The 18,560-nt window shown below is 24.9% G+C and overlaps 1 protein-coding gene and 1 long non-coding RNA gene across 5 annotated transcripts in view; one reads left to right on the top strand and one right to left on the bottom strand.

The window, feature by feature from the left end:
- The window catches only part of LOC114121172 (tudor domain-containing protein 7-like), a 24,857-nt gene extending 6,297 nt beyond the window's left edge, over window positions 1–18,560 (bottom strand). The window contains exons 1-14 of one of the 4 annotated variants that reach the window (XM_027983392.2): window positions 18,102–18,560; window positions 16,946–17,034; window positions 14,945–15,150; window positions 14,020–14,124; window positions 13,859–13,957; window positions 13,600–13,641; window positions 13,430–13,522; window positions 8,450–8,512; window positions 8,208–8,324; window positions 6,847–6,918; window positions 6,699–6,773; window positions 5,934–6,005; window positions 1,550–1,630; window positions 48–191 (exon numbers count right to left, since the gene is read on the bottom strand). In XM_027983392.2, the coding sequence (XP_027839193.2) occupies window positions 48–191; window positions 1,550–1,630; window positions 5,934–6,005; window positions 6,699–6,773; window positions 6,847–6,918; window positions 8,208–8,324; window positions 8,450–8,512; window positions 13,430–13,522; window positions 13,600–13,641; window positions 13,859–13,957; window positions 14,020–14,124; window positions 14,945–15,150; window positions 16,946–17,030 (1,254 nt within the window). In that variant the 5' untranslated portion in view covers window positions 17,031–17,034; window positions 18,102–18,560. The other 3 variants (XM_027983393.2, XM_027983394.2, XM_027983395.2) reach the window with 3 other exon arrangements.
- Window positions 17,440–17,977, top strand: LOC126551508 (uncharacterized). The gene is made up of 3 exons (XR_007605430.1): window positions 17,440–17,564; window positions 17,704–17,802; window positions 17,865–17,977. It is a non-coding gene; the product is annotated as an uncharacterized LOC126551508 (long non-coding RNA).

Here is an 18,560-nt window from a genome sequence, read left to right as displayed (position 1 = left end):
ATATGAGCTTAAATTAGATTTAATCATAACAATAACTGAACTCTTACCTTAATTGTACAAATGTGTGTTAATTTAATTAGTTTCCCAGATTTTTCTTTTTTTACCATATACTCATAATATGGTTCTGATAAGTTTAAATTTTTTAAATATGTTTCTAATTCATTAATGTAGTCCTTATCTTCTTCAAACGCCTAATAAACAATATATATATTTAGATTTAACAGATATATTTTTAAATAAGAGTTCAACCTTATTTTAAATTTTGTTTTTACCTTATAAGCTTACTAACTCTATTAATATTGATTAATAAAAACCACAAATTTTAGAGTTTAAAAGAAAGCACCAATTATTGTTGGCACCGGGTTAAAAAATTAGAAATTATTTTAAGGACGAGTCATGAGAACAAGAGAGACTTTAAGAGGATTTAAACTAAACTATGTTAAAAATGGAATACATACAATTTGATATTTGTTTTGATCATTTAAATAAATTATAATCATAATTAGCGAACTATTTATAACCAAATACAAATCAAGATAACACAGCAACTAATCAACCATATGTCCATATTATTAAAGACCAACATAGGTTTACCTAGTCAAGGATACAAAGGATAAAATATTTAAAAATTGTAAGGAGTGCTGAAAACTTATACTTTCGAATAGTGTTTCATAACCTTTTTAGTGTCGTGACTCCTCTATTTATATTAAGTACAAATTTGAACAATAAAAATATCATATCATTAACCAATTAATCAAACAAAATATACCATTTTAAATATCAATATATAAATGTCATGTGTAGTACATAATTTAATCTTGTTACGAATTATGTAAGTGTTATTATTATTCAATAAAAAATTTTAAATAAAAAAATTCCTTTTGTAAATTGGAATTTTATTATTTTTAACCTACATGACTTAACCTATAGTTAAGGTGATCACGACCTCAAGGTTGAGAAACACTGCTTTAGAACATAACAATTTTAATTAGTTTTTTTTTTTAATACTATTATAATTGAATTGAATGTAAGAAGACAGTAGAGTATATAATTTGTAATTTGAATTTAAATGATATATATATAATATAATCATCTATTGTATAATTGTAAATTATATTTTACACAAAAAATGAGTATTCATTTTTATTATTTATTCAGCCCTATAGTAATTAAGTGTTAGATTTTTTTTATTAAGAATATAAATATTTAGATCATATTAATAAGATTTATTTAAATTCAATCTGTATGACTTGTTTAATATTCAACAAAGCAAAAGGTTTTTAATGTTTTATGTAAAATTTTAATAATATTATTACCATGTAGTTTAAATCAAACCAAGTTTTGATGATATATAATTAACAGATTTACCTATTAATAAAATTGTTTTGCCTAACATTTAAAAGTTTGCAGAAAAATTATAATTCATAAATTACCAATATAAGAATTTAACTTTTTTAAATTTTCACATTAGTTTTCAGTGATTATTTTTAATAGGTAACACCAATATGTCTATTAATAAAATAATGACGTATAATTAAAGTAGAGGTACCTCAAGTGTAGGATCTTCAACTTCAATTTTCAAATTTGTAGTTGCAGCACATAGTTTTTCTGTTGTTTTATTTTCATCAACCTATAATATAATACATTAATACTTGAAACTATAAATTTAATAAATTTTGATTATTTAGATCGTACCAATTTGCAAAAATTATTTAACGACGATTCAAAAGTCTGACATGACTCTTTAATCATTTTTAAAGCATCAGTACAATTGGCAATAAACATTTCAAACTCCATAGTTATAAATTTTAATTTAACATTCAATAAAAAAATAAATAAATAAATGAATCAAAAATAAAGGTATCAAGGAATTAGTTAATTACGAGGACATTAGGACAATTAGAATTGGTTACTCTATGATAATGACAATCATAATATTTGTAAGATAATAATTTAATATAAAAACCAACAAGATCATTCACAAGAAAAAATAATAAACCGAAATAGTCGATAGAAAAAAATATATACTCTTAAATTAAATTACTGTAGTTAAGAACTCGTGGTATTACCAGTCGGCAGTAACTGAGTTCTAACACTTCTAACTTCTCTGAGGGTTGTAGACATAAGGGTAGATATTAGGGTAATAAAACCAGATACAAGATATTAATACCATTCCTTGGCTCATATTACATAACACTGTTATTTATTTTTAATTAACAATACTATTCTATTTATAATTTATTGGTACTAAAATTAATGCTTTTAAATTATGATAACGCAAAATGCAAACAATATAAATGTATGGCCCACAGTATTCAATCTATTGTTTTGACAGAAACAGTAAATAACTAAATTGAATCAGAATGCAGCAATATTATAATATTTATAATAATGATAATATATTAGATAATTACGCAATATAATTTCAGTGATATCGTTTAAAAATAAACAAAATAATAGTTCACTTTACAATTTATAGTGTAGGACTTATATCTTATATTATAAAATTTATTTATAAACTAAAATCAATGGATAATTTAATTGTTATCTCTAAAAATATTACATTATATATTATAATATTTAGTCTGTTATATTATGAGTAAATAATTAAGTTAGATTAATGCATGTTAATCATTAAAGATTAAAAATAAAGTAAACAAATTAATAAATAAAATATCAAATAATGAAATAAAAAATTAATGACAATTCAACTTTCAAGAGAAAATTTAGTATATTCTACAGACGTGCAATATATAACATACCCACTAATTAAAATTTTTTTTCGGAATACTAAATCTTATTTAAATTGTCAACTAACATGAAATTCAATAACAAGTACTTGCTGCAACTTGCAAGTATATTAATTTAAGCCATGTTGAGTAGGGAGCTACTTTATCTGAAAATTCTCAATGCTACCAATCATAGTTATATTGTTTCTATTTTCTGCCTTAAAGTGATTATTTAATTAATAGTCTATTTAAAACCAACCGAAACCTTCACAAATTATAAAATTCCTTTATATTATTTTTTAATTAAATCCGCCGAGTATTTTCCTGATAACATAGTCCTAAGTTAGGACATACGCCGCGGGTTTAGGATTATCTCATAGAAAGGGAATATTGTAATTTGTAATTACTATAGCTGGTTACACACGGAGCGGTTTAGCCGCGCGCGGACGCGGATTTCGACCGCTATCACGTCCACATCCGCATCCGCTGTTTGCTTACACACGAGGCGGATTATGAATGCTGTTATGAATGAAAAACCCGCTATAAATCCGCGACCATTGGCGGGCGAACCACCTCGTGTGAATATGGCTATTGGAAATCCATAGTTTAATTTTAGCTGGTGGACGCGGTCGACCGCCCGAAAATTGAGCAAGTGCGATTCGAGGCGGTCGTCCGCTAGCCATTTTTCTTCGTTTGAATGTACCCATTTAAATATAGGTATTTAATTTTTAAAGAAAATCCGCGGCGGATAAAAACCGCGACCGCGCGCGACTAAACCGCTCCGTGTGCAACCAGCTTAAGGTTGGGGCTATACACGGCGTTTTCCGTCGAATTGAAAATACGTTAGTTTATATCGGAGTAGGCGAGTAGCTACTAGCTATACACAACGGACATAATACGCCGCGGCGGAAAACGCCGGTCGTCTTGCGTTTTGGCGAGCGAACGCCGAAGTAATAAAAACGCGGCGTATTACGTCCGTCGTATATAACTACTCCGATATAAACCAACGCATTTTCAATTCGACGGAAAACACGTGTATAGCCTCGGCCTAATTATCCACACAAGTAGAATATTATATCTTACCACCGTAAGAACTAACATTTACGGTTTTCTTATTAAAGATATCAACAGTAGAGGTCATTGGTTAATTTATATAAACAATAATCAATATACAATTTATTAGGTCATATAACAATGAATACACTATAGTATTAAAAGTTTTTAATTTGTTATATTTAAAAAAAAATGTATTTCCTTGGATTTAATGTAATTTTTTTTAGCACACCATTGCCTTTTATCGGTAAAATATTTATTTAAGCAAATCATTCACTATCTGTTATAAAACAAATTTAACCGTAGGTACATGAAATACTTTTTAAATAAAATAAATAGTGTATGGAAAAACATTTAAGTGCTTAAAATCAATGACATAAAATTAAAAAAAAAAATTTTGATTTTGGCCCGGTTTGTGTTGATTTTTCCTAAATGGGCTAAATGGTAACAATAAAATCATGCAATGGTATATACAACTTTTTGCAAATTACAATTTAATATTTTCATTGTTTAATGAAAACTGTACTAGTAAACACGTACGAGTATTGGATATAATTATAAAATGATAATGCATAGCTCCACTTTAAACTACCGGAATTCTGTCTCTCTAAAAATGCTTTGGTCCCTTACTAGGCTTACTAGTTACTCCCATAACAGTAGATAAACCCATTTGGCATATAATATAATTTATTAATTGTTATATCACGTGTGAATAGTGCGATTTGCCAAATAATTATAACTCGTAGAATCAAGAATCGTGATAGTATTTAGAACTTATTTACTATTATTCTATCAGTGATGATACTATGATAATTAATTTATCATTACTATTGGATCATAATATGGTTGATATATTTTAATAATATATTATTAACATCAAGGTCTAGTTTAACCTCAAACACTTAAATTCAATTCATCATCCAGTTTCACTGTATAACTTAAAAGTTATACTTTGATATGTGCAGGCACGGCACTAGAATTTTTTTCCAGGGGAGGCAGAGTGGGGCAAATATTTTTTTTACGTGGGCTAAAATTTTTCAACAAATACTGGGGTTATTTTAATGAAATATAAATATTTTCGTATCATATAACATAATATAGCTATTATCTATATAGTACATACGTTTTATATTGTATGCTCTAAGAGTCTAAACAGATAATATGTACAAACTTTTGAATAGTTAAAAATGTTTTAAGAATAATGTCAAATATTTTTTTTTGTACCTTATGTAATAAAATGTCTAATCACAGACCTTCAACAACTATATTCATAATGATGACATGATACACAAAAATGATAAGTTCTTTATGACTTTAATATTACATACCTTTGTGAATGAATAATTATGTTTCTTTTACTTACCTACATTTCATAAATATAAATTAAAGTAACTACTTTTACTTACTAGTTGTGTTTAGTAATGAACAATTTGTTTCAATCATCTTTAATGCAATGATTTGGGATACGTTTATTTGTTCATTTTCATCTAGTAATTAGTACTCAATAAAGGTAATAAAAAATAAATAAAAGATTTTTTCTTATTTTACAAATTTCAAAACACATTTTATTGAAATTGTAGTAAATTTTTTCCTTATTAGACAAATAATAAATTTAATTTATTCCTCAATTTGTTTAGTTGTGACAAATATATTATATAAGCTAAATATTGATATTTTACACAATATCTATCGTACATATTTTTTAATGGGGGGGCTGGCGAAGGGGCTGATCTGTTTTCTGGGAGGGCTAGAGCCCCACCTTGCCCCCCCTTGGCGCCGTGCCTGGATATGTGCACATAATAATTTTAATATTTTTAAAATAGCATTTTGTATTACTATTGAAGAGAAAGGGATAAAATCTTAGTATAACATTAATGGCAATTTTTTGGTAAAAGAAGAATTACTAGGTACCCTATCAACATGCATTATTTAAGTAAAAGTAATTTTATATCAAGAGTTGGATCAAAAACTATATATATATACATATATATATATATATATATATATTTTATCGTAATTCGTAATACATACTTAAACATAATACGATTTTATTTAGACAATAAATCCAACTATAATATAAATATGATATGAGATATGATTTAGAATTAAATTATAAAATATTAAACTTAAAATAATTTAATTACTACTCACTTTAATTTGTTCTTCACATTTTTTAGGATACTTAGCAAGTCTACTTTGAGCAGTTGATATTTTCATAGGCGGCTGTAAATTATAACACAAGTAATAAATTATTACTTAAGAATAAATATTTTAAATTTAAATTTCTAATTTATATTATATTCAACTTATATATTAAATATCTTAGCTTAATTTTTAAAAATGAATAAATTTCATGAAAGAAAAAAAACTGTGATGAGATGTAGATTGGTAGGGTTTTTAAATTTTTTAAATTAAGTTAATATTACAAAATATTGAAGGAAATAATATAAATGCATATAACACAGATTCAAACCTGTAAACAATTTTTAATAGCATAATATATTTAATATTTATTTGTAGTTAAATCTTAAAAATTAATCAAAATCTGAATTTATCATCTTTATGGTATAAGGATGATCATTTTTTACCATAAGTTAAGTAATGAATCTGAATTTCCAAAATCAAATCTTCAATTGACAGTTAATATTTTATTAACATCATAACATTTTGTTCACTATTTAGATATTTATAATACCTCTTGTAAAAATATTTATTAACTATCTAATTGTAACTTTAAAAAATATAATATTGTGATATATTAATACCAAATAATATTTAAATAAAGAAAAAAAATCCATTTTTACTGCTATGATAGTTATTTTAATATATTAAATTAAATGAAGTAGTAGTTTTTTAATTGAATAAAATAAATTAAATTAGTAATATGAATGAACATAAATAATAGTTTAAATTTACCATGTTTTGTATTGGTGAAAACTTTGGTATTGTTTTAAGTTGCTTTGATGATTTCATATTGTATTCATTATTTTCCTAAAAAAATATATATATTAGAGTAATATTTTATTAAATGAATTTTAAAAACATGTTTCGGTTTTCAAATTACCTGTATACTATTTCTTGGAATTTTTTCTTCGGTATTTGTATTGATTGTATCTCCAATTTGGAATTTGTCAGGCTTAAATAAACAAATATTATAGAAAATGAAAATTTAAGTACACCTATACAATGTTAATAGTTTTTTTATTATTTAAATAATTATGTAAACATACTTAATGTCTTTAAAATTATAAAGGTAGTGTCAAGATACACTAATGTAAAATATATGAATTATCAACCAATATTTATTAAATTATTAATGGCCATTAGGTCATTATGATAAATTTCATTATTATATAATATTAATAGACAAATAAATAGTTATTTATACATAAATTAAAACCAAACAATAATAAACATTTATTTAGTGATGTAAAAACAAAATTAGAAAAAATGATTTTAGTAAATTGTAAGTACTATATTAAGGGCCACTCTTCCTATTCGGTTAGTGCCTGATAACGCTAACCAGAAGAATTTATCATGTATTAACCAATAGAATTCTACTAGTTAGTCTTAACTGACACTTAACCAGATATTGTAAGAACAGCCCTAAATACCACATATTATATTTTATATTCTATGTAAAATTATTATTAAGAGAATGTTTTTATCATATAAATGATCTCCGTCTTACCAATGTATATCATAGAAAATTTACATTCAGAAAATTCATTTTATGTTGATAGCTTTAATATTAAAGTAAATTTACCTATTATCAAACTAAAATGTAAAGATATAATCAAGACATAGCTTAAACTCATAGGTAAGACCTATGAGATGCCCTAAATTATATTCTTACCTTTAAGTTTGTTAATAATATACCTATTATTCATTCTTATATTAAAGTTAACAGGACAAAATAGATTCTAATAAAAACAAATATGCTATGTTAAACTTGCTAAGGCGAAGTCAAAACATGTATACACTCCACTTAAAAACTATAATTATGTAACTACATATTTAAATTTAAATATTAAAAAATATGCTCTTTAAGTGAACTTTAATAAGTCAAAATTTAAACCAATATACGATTAAAGGGAATAATGAAGGTCGTCTTTTGAAAAATTACTCTATATAATATATTATTTAATATGATTACTTAATAGTTAAATTTATGTTATTTCATATATTGCCTAGATTTCTATTGTTAATGTTTATAAATAATCTTTCACTTGGATAAAAAAAATTGTTTGGTAAACATAAAATTTTAAAATGTCGGAGATAAAATATAATAACAATTAGATACATAGTGATGCAATAACACATTTTACTGTTTTGTAATCAAAAGATAATAAAATAAAAACTGAATTTATAATGGACATTTAATATACATAATAAAAATAACAAAATTAAAACTATATTACTTACTGATGTATGCATAGGTTTATAACTAGCAGAACTAGAACTGTATGTTGATTCTAAGCTACTGCAACTGCTAGTAAGCGGAATTTGTTCTGATCTGTTTTCATTCAACGACTTTGTATCCTAAGTTAAAAATGAATCAGAAACTAATTATTTATTAAAGCATATAAACATTTAAGAAAATTCAATAATAATAATGACAAAAATCTTCATTTTGTAGGTACTTTTTATAATTTATGTTTACTTACATTTGAATTAGGAACTGATTTAACACCATTTCTCCTGCTATCATTGGATAGATTATTCAAAGGCTATAATAACAGAAACATATTTAAAATTTAATAACAATAAAAAAGTCTAAGTTAATAAATAAAGAACAACAATATTTAAATATTTTAACAAACAGAATTATCATACTTAATGAAACTTTGTGAAATATAATTATTAATACTAATAACAATTTTAAATGTTTAACCATAGATATTAATATGTTATATTTTTATATGCCAATGATGTCAACACTCATTTATTTAAAAAAAAAAATGATAACAGATAAAACTGGAAAGCTATTATGGTACTATCATATTTTATTTATTTTATTAGCACTGTACAAAATAATGATAAATTACCTGAAAATTCTAGATGAATAAAAAAAAAAAATTACTAAGCAACTAAAAAAATTTATCAATTTATTGTAAAATCAAAAAATTTCTAGCTTTGCTTGGAAACAAAAATGAATTGTCTAGTACATAAGAGGGGGGATAATTTCACAAACTGATTTGATTTTAATACTAAAAACATATTTAACAATTTTGATACTAGTTTAATAATTAAAATTTAAATAAACAAATAAAATATTTAATTAAAGTAAATAAAAATATTCAAATTAAACCAAATATTTAATAAAATTATAAAAATAAGTTAGTTTAGATAAGACAACATTCATTAATCTAAAACAATAGTGTACCATTTATATTTTTTAGTTAAATACATATAAATATAGAAAAGATAGTAAAAACAAAACATTTTTCAAGTCAAGTCAAAATATATAAAAAACAAAATTGTACTTCAAACAAATAAAATTTTTTCTTTATCCAATAAATATTTAATACAAAATCACTCGTATAGAGTTAATCAGAAAATGGTACCAATTTATATTGAGTTTTTTTAAAAGAAAAATGTTCATTTGTATATTTTTTAAGTTGTAGGTTCAAACTCGTACTTTAGCATACACATGGAGTAGTCTATAATAGACAGTAAGGTGATAGGTAATTTTAGAGGTACTTTAAATGTATGTGTCAAATAAGATAAAATATGTATAATTTTTTAATAAGTTATATTTATTTTGATAATAAGTCTAACTTGTAATTGGACTTTATACAGTGATTTATTTTGCAGGCATAAATAAATAAACTTAATACTATACTTTGGAATACTTATATTCTTTTGTAACATTTAGGTATGTATTATGGAAATACAAAATTCCGTTTTTTCTTAAAAGAATCAGCTTTTTTTATTTTAAGATTTAGCAGATGATTTTTTTAAATGTTATGTAGCTAAATCTAAATTTAAAATAGTATATTGGGGGACGAGGTGGCCGTGCGGTCTAAGGCGTCGGTTGCGGCGCAGCCGGTCGCTGGTTCGATCCGCGGTCACCGGGTGGCATTTTTCTTCGGGCAAGTCACGGTGTCCGGAGAATAAGTGCCGCCATCCCCCACCCCGGGGCATGGCAGAAACCTACGGGTGCCCCATTAGAAATTCTGCCACAACACTCACACGTGTTTCTCCCTACCGTTCCCAACCTTACAGTAATAACCGATTAAAAACCTAATCCATCCCCAATGGCCCAAGTTGCCGCGGGTGTATTAAAAAAAAAAAAAAAAAAAAAAAAAAAATAGTATATTATGTAATATTTACATATTTGCTTGTACATAAAAAAGATAGATTAGAAATCCAATAAAATAGGAAAGATAGGTGTTTGATTTTTAATTTATTTACAAATTATAGTACATTAGCGATACTATATTATTCAAATTGTATTCCTTATAATAATTGTTAGTATAAATAATAAATGACACGACTAAAGAAATAATAAATTTACAATTATTTTTATACAATCTGGATAGTATCAAGAACTATTACCCTAAGAACATAAAGTTTAAGGCCTAAAATATTCGTTCAAATTTTTATTTGAATGCATTAAAATCTTTAAAAAAAGTATTGGCTAAATAATTCAAAATTAAAAAGGGCAGTTTTCATTTGAAAAATAGATCTTTATATACCACAGACCATTACTTAAATAGTAGAATAATTTCTTTAAGTATTTTAAATTTAAGTTAATTTAAAAATTCAGATTTTAAATAATATTATTAAGAGAGAAAAAAAGAGATCTAAGCATCTTAAGAAAATCAACCTGAATATTATATTATATATAAAATAAATCAGATACATCTTAAGTTGTAGGTCTTAACACACCATATAAAATATACAACTGGCACATTATAAAGCAATTATGGGATACAATTAAATTTTAATTGATAACATCTAGCTATATAAAAAAATTAATAGACACAAATAACAATATCCAGCATATAAACTATAAATTAGTTCACACTTTGAAAATTACATACTTCAAATAAATCATATAAAGTTAACCAAACACATACAAAATTCATTTGTAAATAATTAACACTCAAACTTCCATAGTGACATACCAAATTCACACATAATGCATTATTTTAAACTAATGCAATTTTTTTCTACACTATTGTTGAAAATACTCAAGTCCTCAATACAAAATATAAACTAGAAAGTACTCTTATAACTTACGATAACAACCAATCTTGACTTACTTAAATTAAGTCTGGGGGGCTGCAACACAACAATTTTAATACAGTGTCAAATTTCTAAAATGCCTTTTTACAAACAAACAAATAATTTTAATCAGAAAAAGCAAACATAATAAAAGTGGTTGTAAAAAAGTTTGATTAACGCCAAAATTTCATCCAAATCTTACTAAAAAAGATTGTATAAAAAAAATGGATAGTTTTAAAAAGTAATACTATTGTCAGCTAAGAAAATGTGCTTTAACTTTGTTTAATGTATTAATTAAATGTCATACAAGTATTCTGATAGCAAAAGAAAAAAAATGAAGTCCACAACTAACTTCAGATAATATTTACCCTGAGAGTAACAAATGAACAAGTTTTCAGTAAAAAAACATAAATAAAATTACAATACTAAGCGAAAAAATCATTGTATTTAGAGTTATTTTAACAAGGATTCATTAAAATTTATTTATTTTTTTTTTTTTAATGTCTCAATAGTTGTACCAGTTCTGGGAATACTACAAAAAAAAAAAAAAAACAAAAATTTATCACTTCAAGGTAGTAATAAAACTCAATTCCTAGTTAATAAAAAATACGACTTGACAGTGTTTCAGTTAAATCAATGCACCGTTACTGTTACTATTTTTACTAAATTATATTATTGTATTATTGTACGAATAATTCATGAAATTATATTATAATAATATAAATATATCATTCTTTGACTGTAAAATAAAGTAATGATATGAATATAAACAACCACAAAAAATAAATAACTAATGTTTTTATTATTCTTAAAAATATAATATTTAATTGTCTCTTTTTGGTAAATGTTAAAACAGTAGAAACTCAAATATTTGTTACTATATGTTATTCGTCATCATAAAAATGTGCAAATACAACTGGAAATCTTAAGAATATCCTTAGTAGTATTGGAAAATCATACATAAATTTAATAATTTAAATAATAGAAAAAATTGGCTGCAAATTTGAACGCATATACAAGCGATTGGATATTTGGATGGACCAAACAACTCTTTCAGATTGGTTTCATGTTTTAGCACTTCAACAGAAAGTACTGCTACCTATTAACTTATTACGACTTATAATTAAATGTTTATTAGAAAATAATAAAAATGTATTATTATCTATAATTAATATTAATAATAAATGTGTATACATTGTATGGTTATTCCAAAATTTCAGGTAACCATTTATTATTTAATTAACTGTCACAGTTCCAGTCCTGACTGACTTGTTTATCAAGTTTCTACTGTATTAATATTTAATATTATTATAATTATTATTATTTTATACTGTAATTCAGTTTTACGTACGAGCGAGAAGGGACAACTAACAGTAGTGTTCTCTGCTTTACACATTGAGCTTTTTATTGTTTATATATATTTTCTAAATACTGTTAATTAATTAGTTATTGTTTATTTAATATAATAATAACTGTGATTGCAATTTCTGAGTTATATATATTCACACTGTTAAGTATCATACATAATTGTGTAATTATACTAAGTTCCGACATCACCATCATAGGCGCAATTGGGTGGGGCTAGGGGGGCTTGGTCCCCCAAATATTATTATTATTTTATTTATTACTTATTATCAATGTTAGGTCTGTGTAACTTTTGAAATTCTAGCTCTCTACCACCCAAAAAAATTGAACCTTAGTTGTGCCTAGGATAGTAGGATCAGCATATTATGCATTAGAAATCATTTATAATGACATTTAAGGGACCAAGAAAAATAGATCATAATAACCGTTTGACATTATAACCAAAATAATAAAAAAAAATAATTGTAATTTCAATACATAAAGAAAAGTAAATATAAAAACATTTAAATTAATTAATTAATTAAATTATTACTTTAAAATTAATTAATTTAGTATATTTTATTAAAAAAAACTGTTACTTTTTGATTGACTTTTAATGAAAATCACACTTTATTTTCTTTCTAGTTCTTCCAAATTTGTTTTTGAACTAAATTTTTCCAATACAACCAAAAATAACCGTCATAACATCCATATAGTCATTATAATCGATACAAATTAGTACATGCAACATAGAAGTTTTACAGGGACTTTCAGTATAATGTCATTACAACTGGTGTCATTATAAATGGTTTCTACTGTATATAAATAAATGAGCTACTGTAATATGAAAGAATCAAATGTTCAAAAGAAAAAAAAATTATAATTTTAATAATATTCTTATTATACTTATTTTACTAACTGATTTCTGTAGAAAATAAACAGAAATTTAGTGATAACTAAAAAAAATGTACATATATTATATTATATTTTTATCTTTGTCATAGAAGTAATATATTTTTACAACTGAGATTTAAAAAAATAGTTTTAAAAATATAATTTATATGTCTTACTTTAGTTTCAGGCAAATGTACATCAGAATTTAATTGAAGGTTTCCATTATAGTTTTTAGTACTATTATTAAAGTTGCTTATAGAAAACTGAGACTAAATTAGATAAATCATATTATTAATTATAAAACAAAACTATTTCATTACCAATCAAAATAATTAATTCTATTTACCTTTTTGTAACTATTATGATCAAATGTTTTTGACTCATAGGTCTGAAAAAAAAATTGTATTATGTTAACAATGATCAAATAGTATCTAATATTTATTTTAGAAATAACAATTTCGTGTAAATATGAAATAATAATTTTTTTTTTTTTTGCAAAAGTTTGCTTAATATTAAAATTAATATTTGTAGAGTAAAAAAAAAACTATTATAATTAGAATTGGAGGTCTTATTACTATTAAATAATATATTATATGTATACATACATTGAATCTAATATTTCTGTTATCACTATATGATGACTGTGTTTTATTATAACTGTTGGTGTTGTTAGGAATAGAAGTACCTTGATAGTTGTTTTTTGACTGAAAAATGAAAATAAATAAAACAGTTTATTTCATAAAACTTATGTTTACTTTACACTTACCGGTCCATTATTAAATCCATTATTTCCTTGTCTAGAAAAATTGTTAGGTTTGTTATAAGTATTTGAAGTAACAAATTTTCTTGGAGCATTTCTATACCCTGTAAACTAAAAAATGAATACATTTATAATTTAATATTAAGATTAAATACAATTTCAAATAATTAATTTAAGATATATAAATGAAAACAATATGAACAATATATATATATATATATATATATATATATATATATAGTAAATTAGATAATTTAATAATTAACAATGTTAAAATATTTAAAAAATAAAATTAATAAAATAAAATTTAAATTAATATTTTATACACTTTCTTTTATCAAACACTCATTATTTCAAAATCTATAAATATTTTTCTTACATAATTTCCAATCAGAATATTTAATTTTTTTTAATTGTATTATTAAATGTTACTTTTTTAAATGCCAACGTACATTTTAAAACAAAATCGAATATTTTTTTTTCTGAAGTATTTAGATACATAAAAATAGAAATTTGGACAAAAAGTTTATGAGTTATAAGTATTTATAGTTAACTAAGTGGTGTGGAGAAGTATAAGGATATGCTGCAAAATGCTGGTATACTGCCCTATTTTTTCTCTGTAATATTATACCATAATGAAGCTCCCTGTGTGAATTTAATAATTATTTAAAATAATTTTCCTACCTAGAACTCCTCTTTCATTTGACTCTTGATATGAAAAATGTTACCAAAAAATAATTAAGTACACAAACTCTTGAAATATTGATCAAATGACAAGTAATTAAAACTTAATTCTATGTTAAATATTTCTTATAGAATATATGTTAAACAATTTCTATATGATCAAAATAGTGAAAATAATATAATACAGTTTGTTAGGTTTTAACTGTACATTGACAATATAATTTAATTTTATAGATTTAAAACTTACTGGTTTTTTTTTTGGTGGTTTTGATTTCTGTTTCTTGATAAGCTCAGTCAAATGTTGTGTTTTACTAGTACTTAACGCTTTTACAATAGTATTGCCTCCATAATTTTGAATATCAAACTTTCCAGAGGATTGTAATAGAGCTTCTAATGATGGAAATCCTAACTGCCTGAATGGAATTCGTTCGCCATTTAATTTAAAATATTCATCTGCACAAAAAATAGGTAGTCATTTTTAATAATTAAAATTATCTGATTAAAATTAATAATAAAAAATTAAGTGTAGATTTTTTTTTGATTTTTTTAATGATAGTACTAGTTCAGCTTTTCTTGATATTAAATTATCAGCTGATCTATTGTTATTTATTAAGGAGATTTTTATGGAAATTCTATTCATTGAGTGGTGATCATAGGTGTGTCCAGACCTTTGATGCAGAGGGTATAAAAATGGTGCTTACCAAGGGAGCTAATAGAGGTTTAAACCACCCCCTTTTGAACGTAACCCATGACCGCTACGTAACCTTTTACCAGTCCTGCAGACGCCCCCTAAAATTACAGATGCGGATGTATACCCTGAACCCTATGTGGACACACCCATGGTGGTGAATAGTGCACCTTTAATATTTATGTCTGTTATATATACCATGCATCTTAAGAAACAGGGTACACTTTATCACTCATTACCCTTTTAATATTTTTCAATTCTGTTTGCAGGACATTAAACTACACTTATAGATCATAAATTCCTATGAGTCAAAATTTTTATAACTCAAGTAATGCGTGCATACGCAACAAAACTTTATTTTTTTTAAAGGCAACCCCTGTTTTTAATATCATTTTCAGATTGATCGATTTTTTTCAAGTGATTTTGATGTATCAACTTGTATTGTAAACTCAAAATTAGCTAAATTAGAGCTAAAACTATAATTTTAAAATCTTATTAAATTTGAATTTTATTTATTTTAATTGTACATATTATTTCTTTTTAAACACCGTGATGTAGTCAAAATTATTATTATTAAAGTAATAAATTATAAATTCAATAAATTGTTCGGAAGTCCCTCTGATGTGTAAAATCGTATGTATCAAATTGATATTTAAACATTTGAACATTTCTTTTATTTCTAATTGTACATATTTTTCTTAATATATTATATTATCAGATATGATTATCTGTTAACGGGGCTTTATTATCTTAAAATCCAGTATTCACATTTCTTTTATACTCAGTATAAAAAATTTGTTGGAATTTACCCTCCACTACAACATTGGAAACAACACATTCGGGTGTGTTGTTTTATTAAGGGGATTCTTTAATAACCATTTCTGTTTTTGTTTAACATATAAGTACAAAACAGAAATGTAGTAGTATTTTTTGTCAAATGTACCAATTATGACTTATTAAAGCGATAACAAATCTGAAAACAAATTTGTTTTTGCTGTTAAGTCTAATAGAAATTGACTTTTCTATCATTTTTAATTTCTACTATTTTGGTTTTAAAGTGATGAAATAAAAAAATGTGAGAAAGTCAAAGTTAAGTAGACTTTTAAAAAAATTCAAATCTATTTTAAGATTTCAAATTTATTATCACTTCAATAGATCAATCAGAACATTTGGCAAAAACCACGTCTAAATTTCTGTATTCTGCGTGTACTAGATAGGGACAAAATAAGTCTGAATTAGGTTCTCTTAAAAATAAATATTATTGGCAAATGATAATTTTATATATATTTTATTTTCATCAATACAATTTTTTTATTATTAAGTTTTTATTTGTTTACATCAAATCACATACAAAAATGGTTAGATTATAACCTTATAACTGTCCTTAAAACCATAAATATTAAGGGCAGTTCTTAAATGTCTGGTTAAGTGTCAATTAATACTAACTGGTAAAATTCTATCAGTTAATGTTATCAGACACTAACCAGACATTGTAAGAACGGCCCTAATTCTACATTAAATAAAAATAATAAAAATACAAAAAATATTTCAAAAACTTACTTTCTATTTGACTTAATGGTATTCCACCTTTGGTAGATAGTAGACAAGCTTTTAGGTTGAGTAAAACTGAATCTAATTCATCCATTTTTCTAAAATATTTAAAAATATATTCACATGACAACAAATTATATACAAACAATAAAAAACTACCTACGATTATAATGAATAATTATTAATTTACACTACTTATTGTAAATATAAAATTAATATTAAAATTTAATATCAATGTTTATCGTGAATGTATGTTATTATATGTAAATTTATTTGAAGACGATTACTATAACACACTATATGACATAATTTGCAAATATATTAAAATTTTGCTACATAGGAATGCTTGATTACTTGTGGGTGTAATGAACTGTTCAACCCAGTTTTTAAAAACTTTTAAAATTAATACAATTTCAATTTTTTAAACAGTGGATGACGACGGAATAATAATAGATGATGAACATTGAAGAAGAAAATGAAAAGTAAATAAAAAATGAATTTGGATAAATGAAAAAAAAAATTGACGGACGAAACACGACTTAAATGTCAGTTGTTGATGCGCTGTCCACGGTCCAATTATGTATTTACGAAGTCACGTCTCCTACTATCACAATCGAAACTATAATAAGTTGAGTAAGAGTGACTCGAGTGTAGTCAGTGGTCACAAATTGGCAAACACTCTTGTCACTCTGTAGTCTGATCACACTTCGCACACGATAACAATGACAAAGTTTAATTGGACTCAACTATTTTTAATTGGATTTCAGCGAATTGCAAGATCTGTACACCGGCGGAGAGCGGACTAGGACCGGTAAAGAAAAACCGAGGGCGGGCAAAAAAATAGAAATCATGCTCGACGATATTTAGTAATTTTTACCAAAGTATATAACATAAAACATGTGTTATAATATAGTATTATTTTTGTTAGTATTAAGTAGTAGTAGTAGTACTAGGTAGCCTTACTGGATACGGAATTTCTGCTATAATCGAATCACTCAACGGATGGAACAGTCCTCGGCGGGAAACTTACTGTGAGAGTACGTGTCCAATAATTATATAAATAGTTATATTATACGATTTATTTTGTGAACGTAAAACGTACAGTTTACTGTTATTATTATTATTATTATTATTATTAGACAGTGGTATTAAAACATATACGTACCGGGGCTGGGAACTGCACTACTGCAGTCTGCAATACTGCATTCGAAATACTGTCGACACTCGATAAATTAATACCGTAACTGATATCACAAATGAGCGCCTGACGGATGCACAAAATATGACCCGTGCGTCGCGCGTGATAATTACACCGAAAGTGTATAACTGTATATTATATGTAGTTCGTAACTTATATTATCGTGGTGTATCTATGGGTGTAGTGTACACTGTACATTTATTAGTTTATTACACTTCTAGTAATATTCTATTATATATATATATATATATATATATATATTGCCTACGTGCGGCGGGGCACCCCAAACGACACCAACACGGCAACGATAAACGAGTTGCATTCACATTTCACAGATAATATAAATGTGATTGAGACGTTGAGTCAGCATTAATTCAGCCACAGAAACAATTCAGCGTTCGTTTCGTCGATTCCCGGTTTGACCGT

Source organism: Aphis gossypii, chromosome 3, assembly GCF_020184175.1.
Source record: "Aphis gossypii isolate Hap1 chromosome 3, ASM2018417v2, whole genome shotgun sequence".
Taxonomy (NCBI): Eukaryota; Metazoa; Arthropoda; class Insecta; order Hemiptera; family Aphididae; genus Aphis; species Aphis gossypii.
Note: the sequence above shows the minus strand (reverse complement) of the source record. Positions and strands in the feature narration are given on the sequence as shown.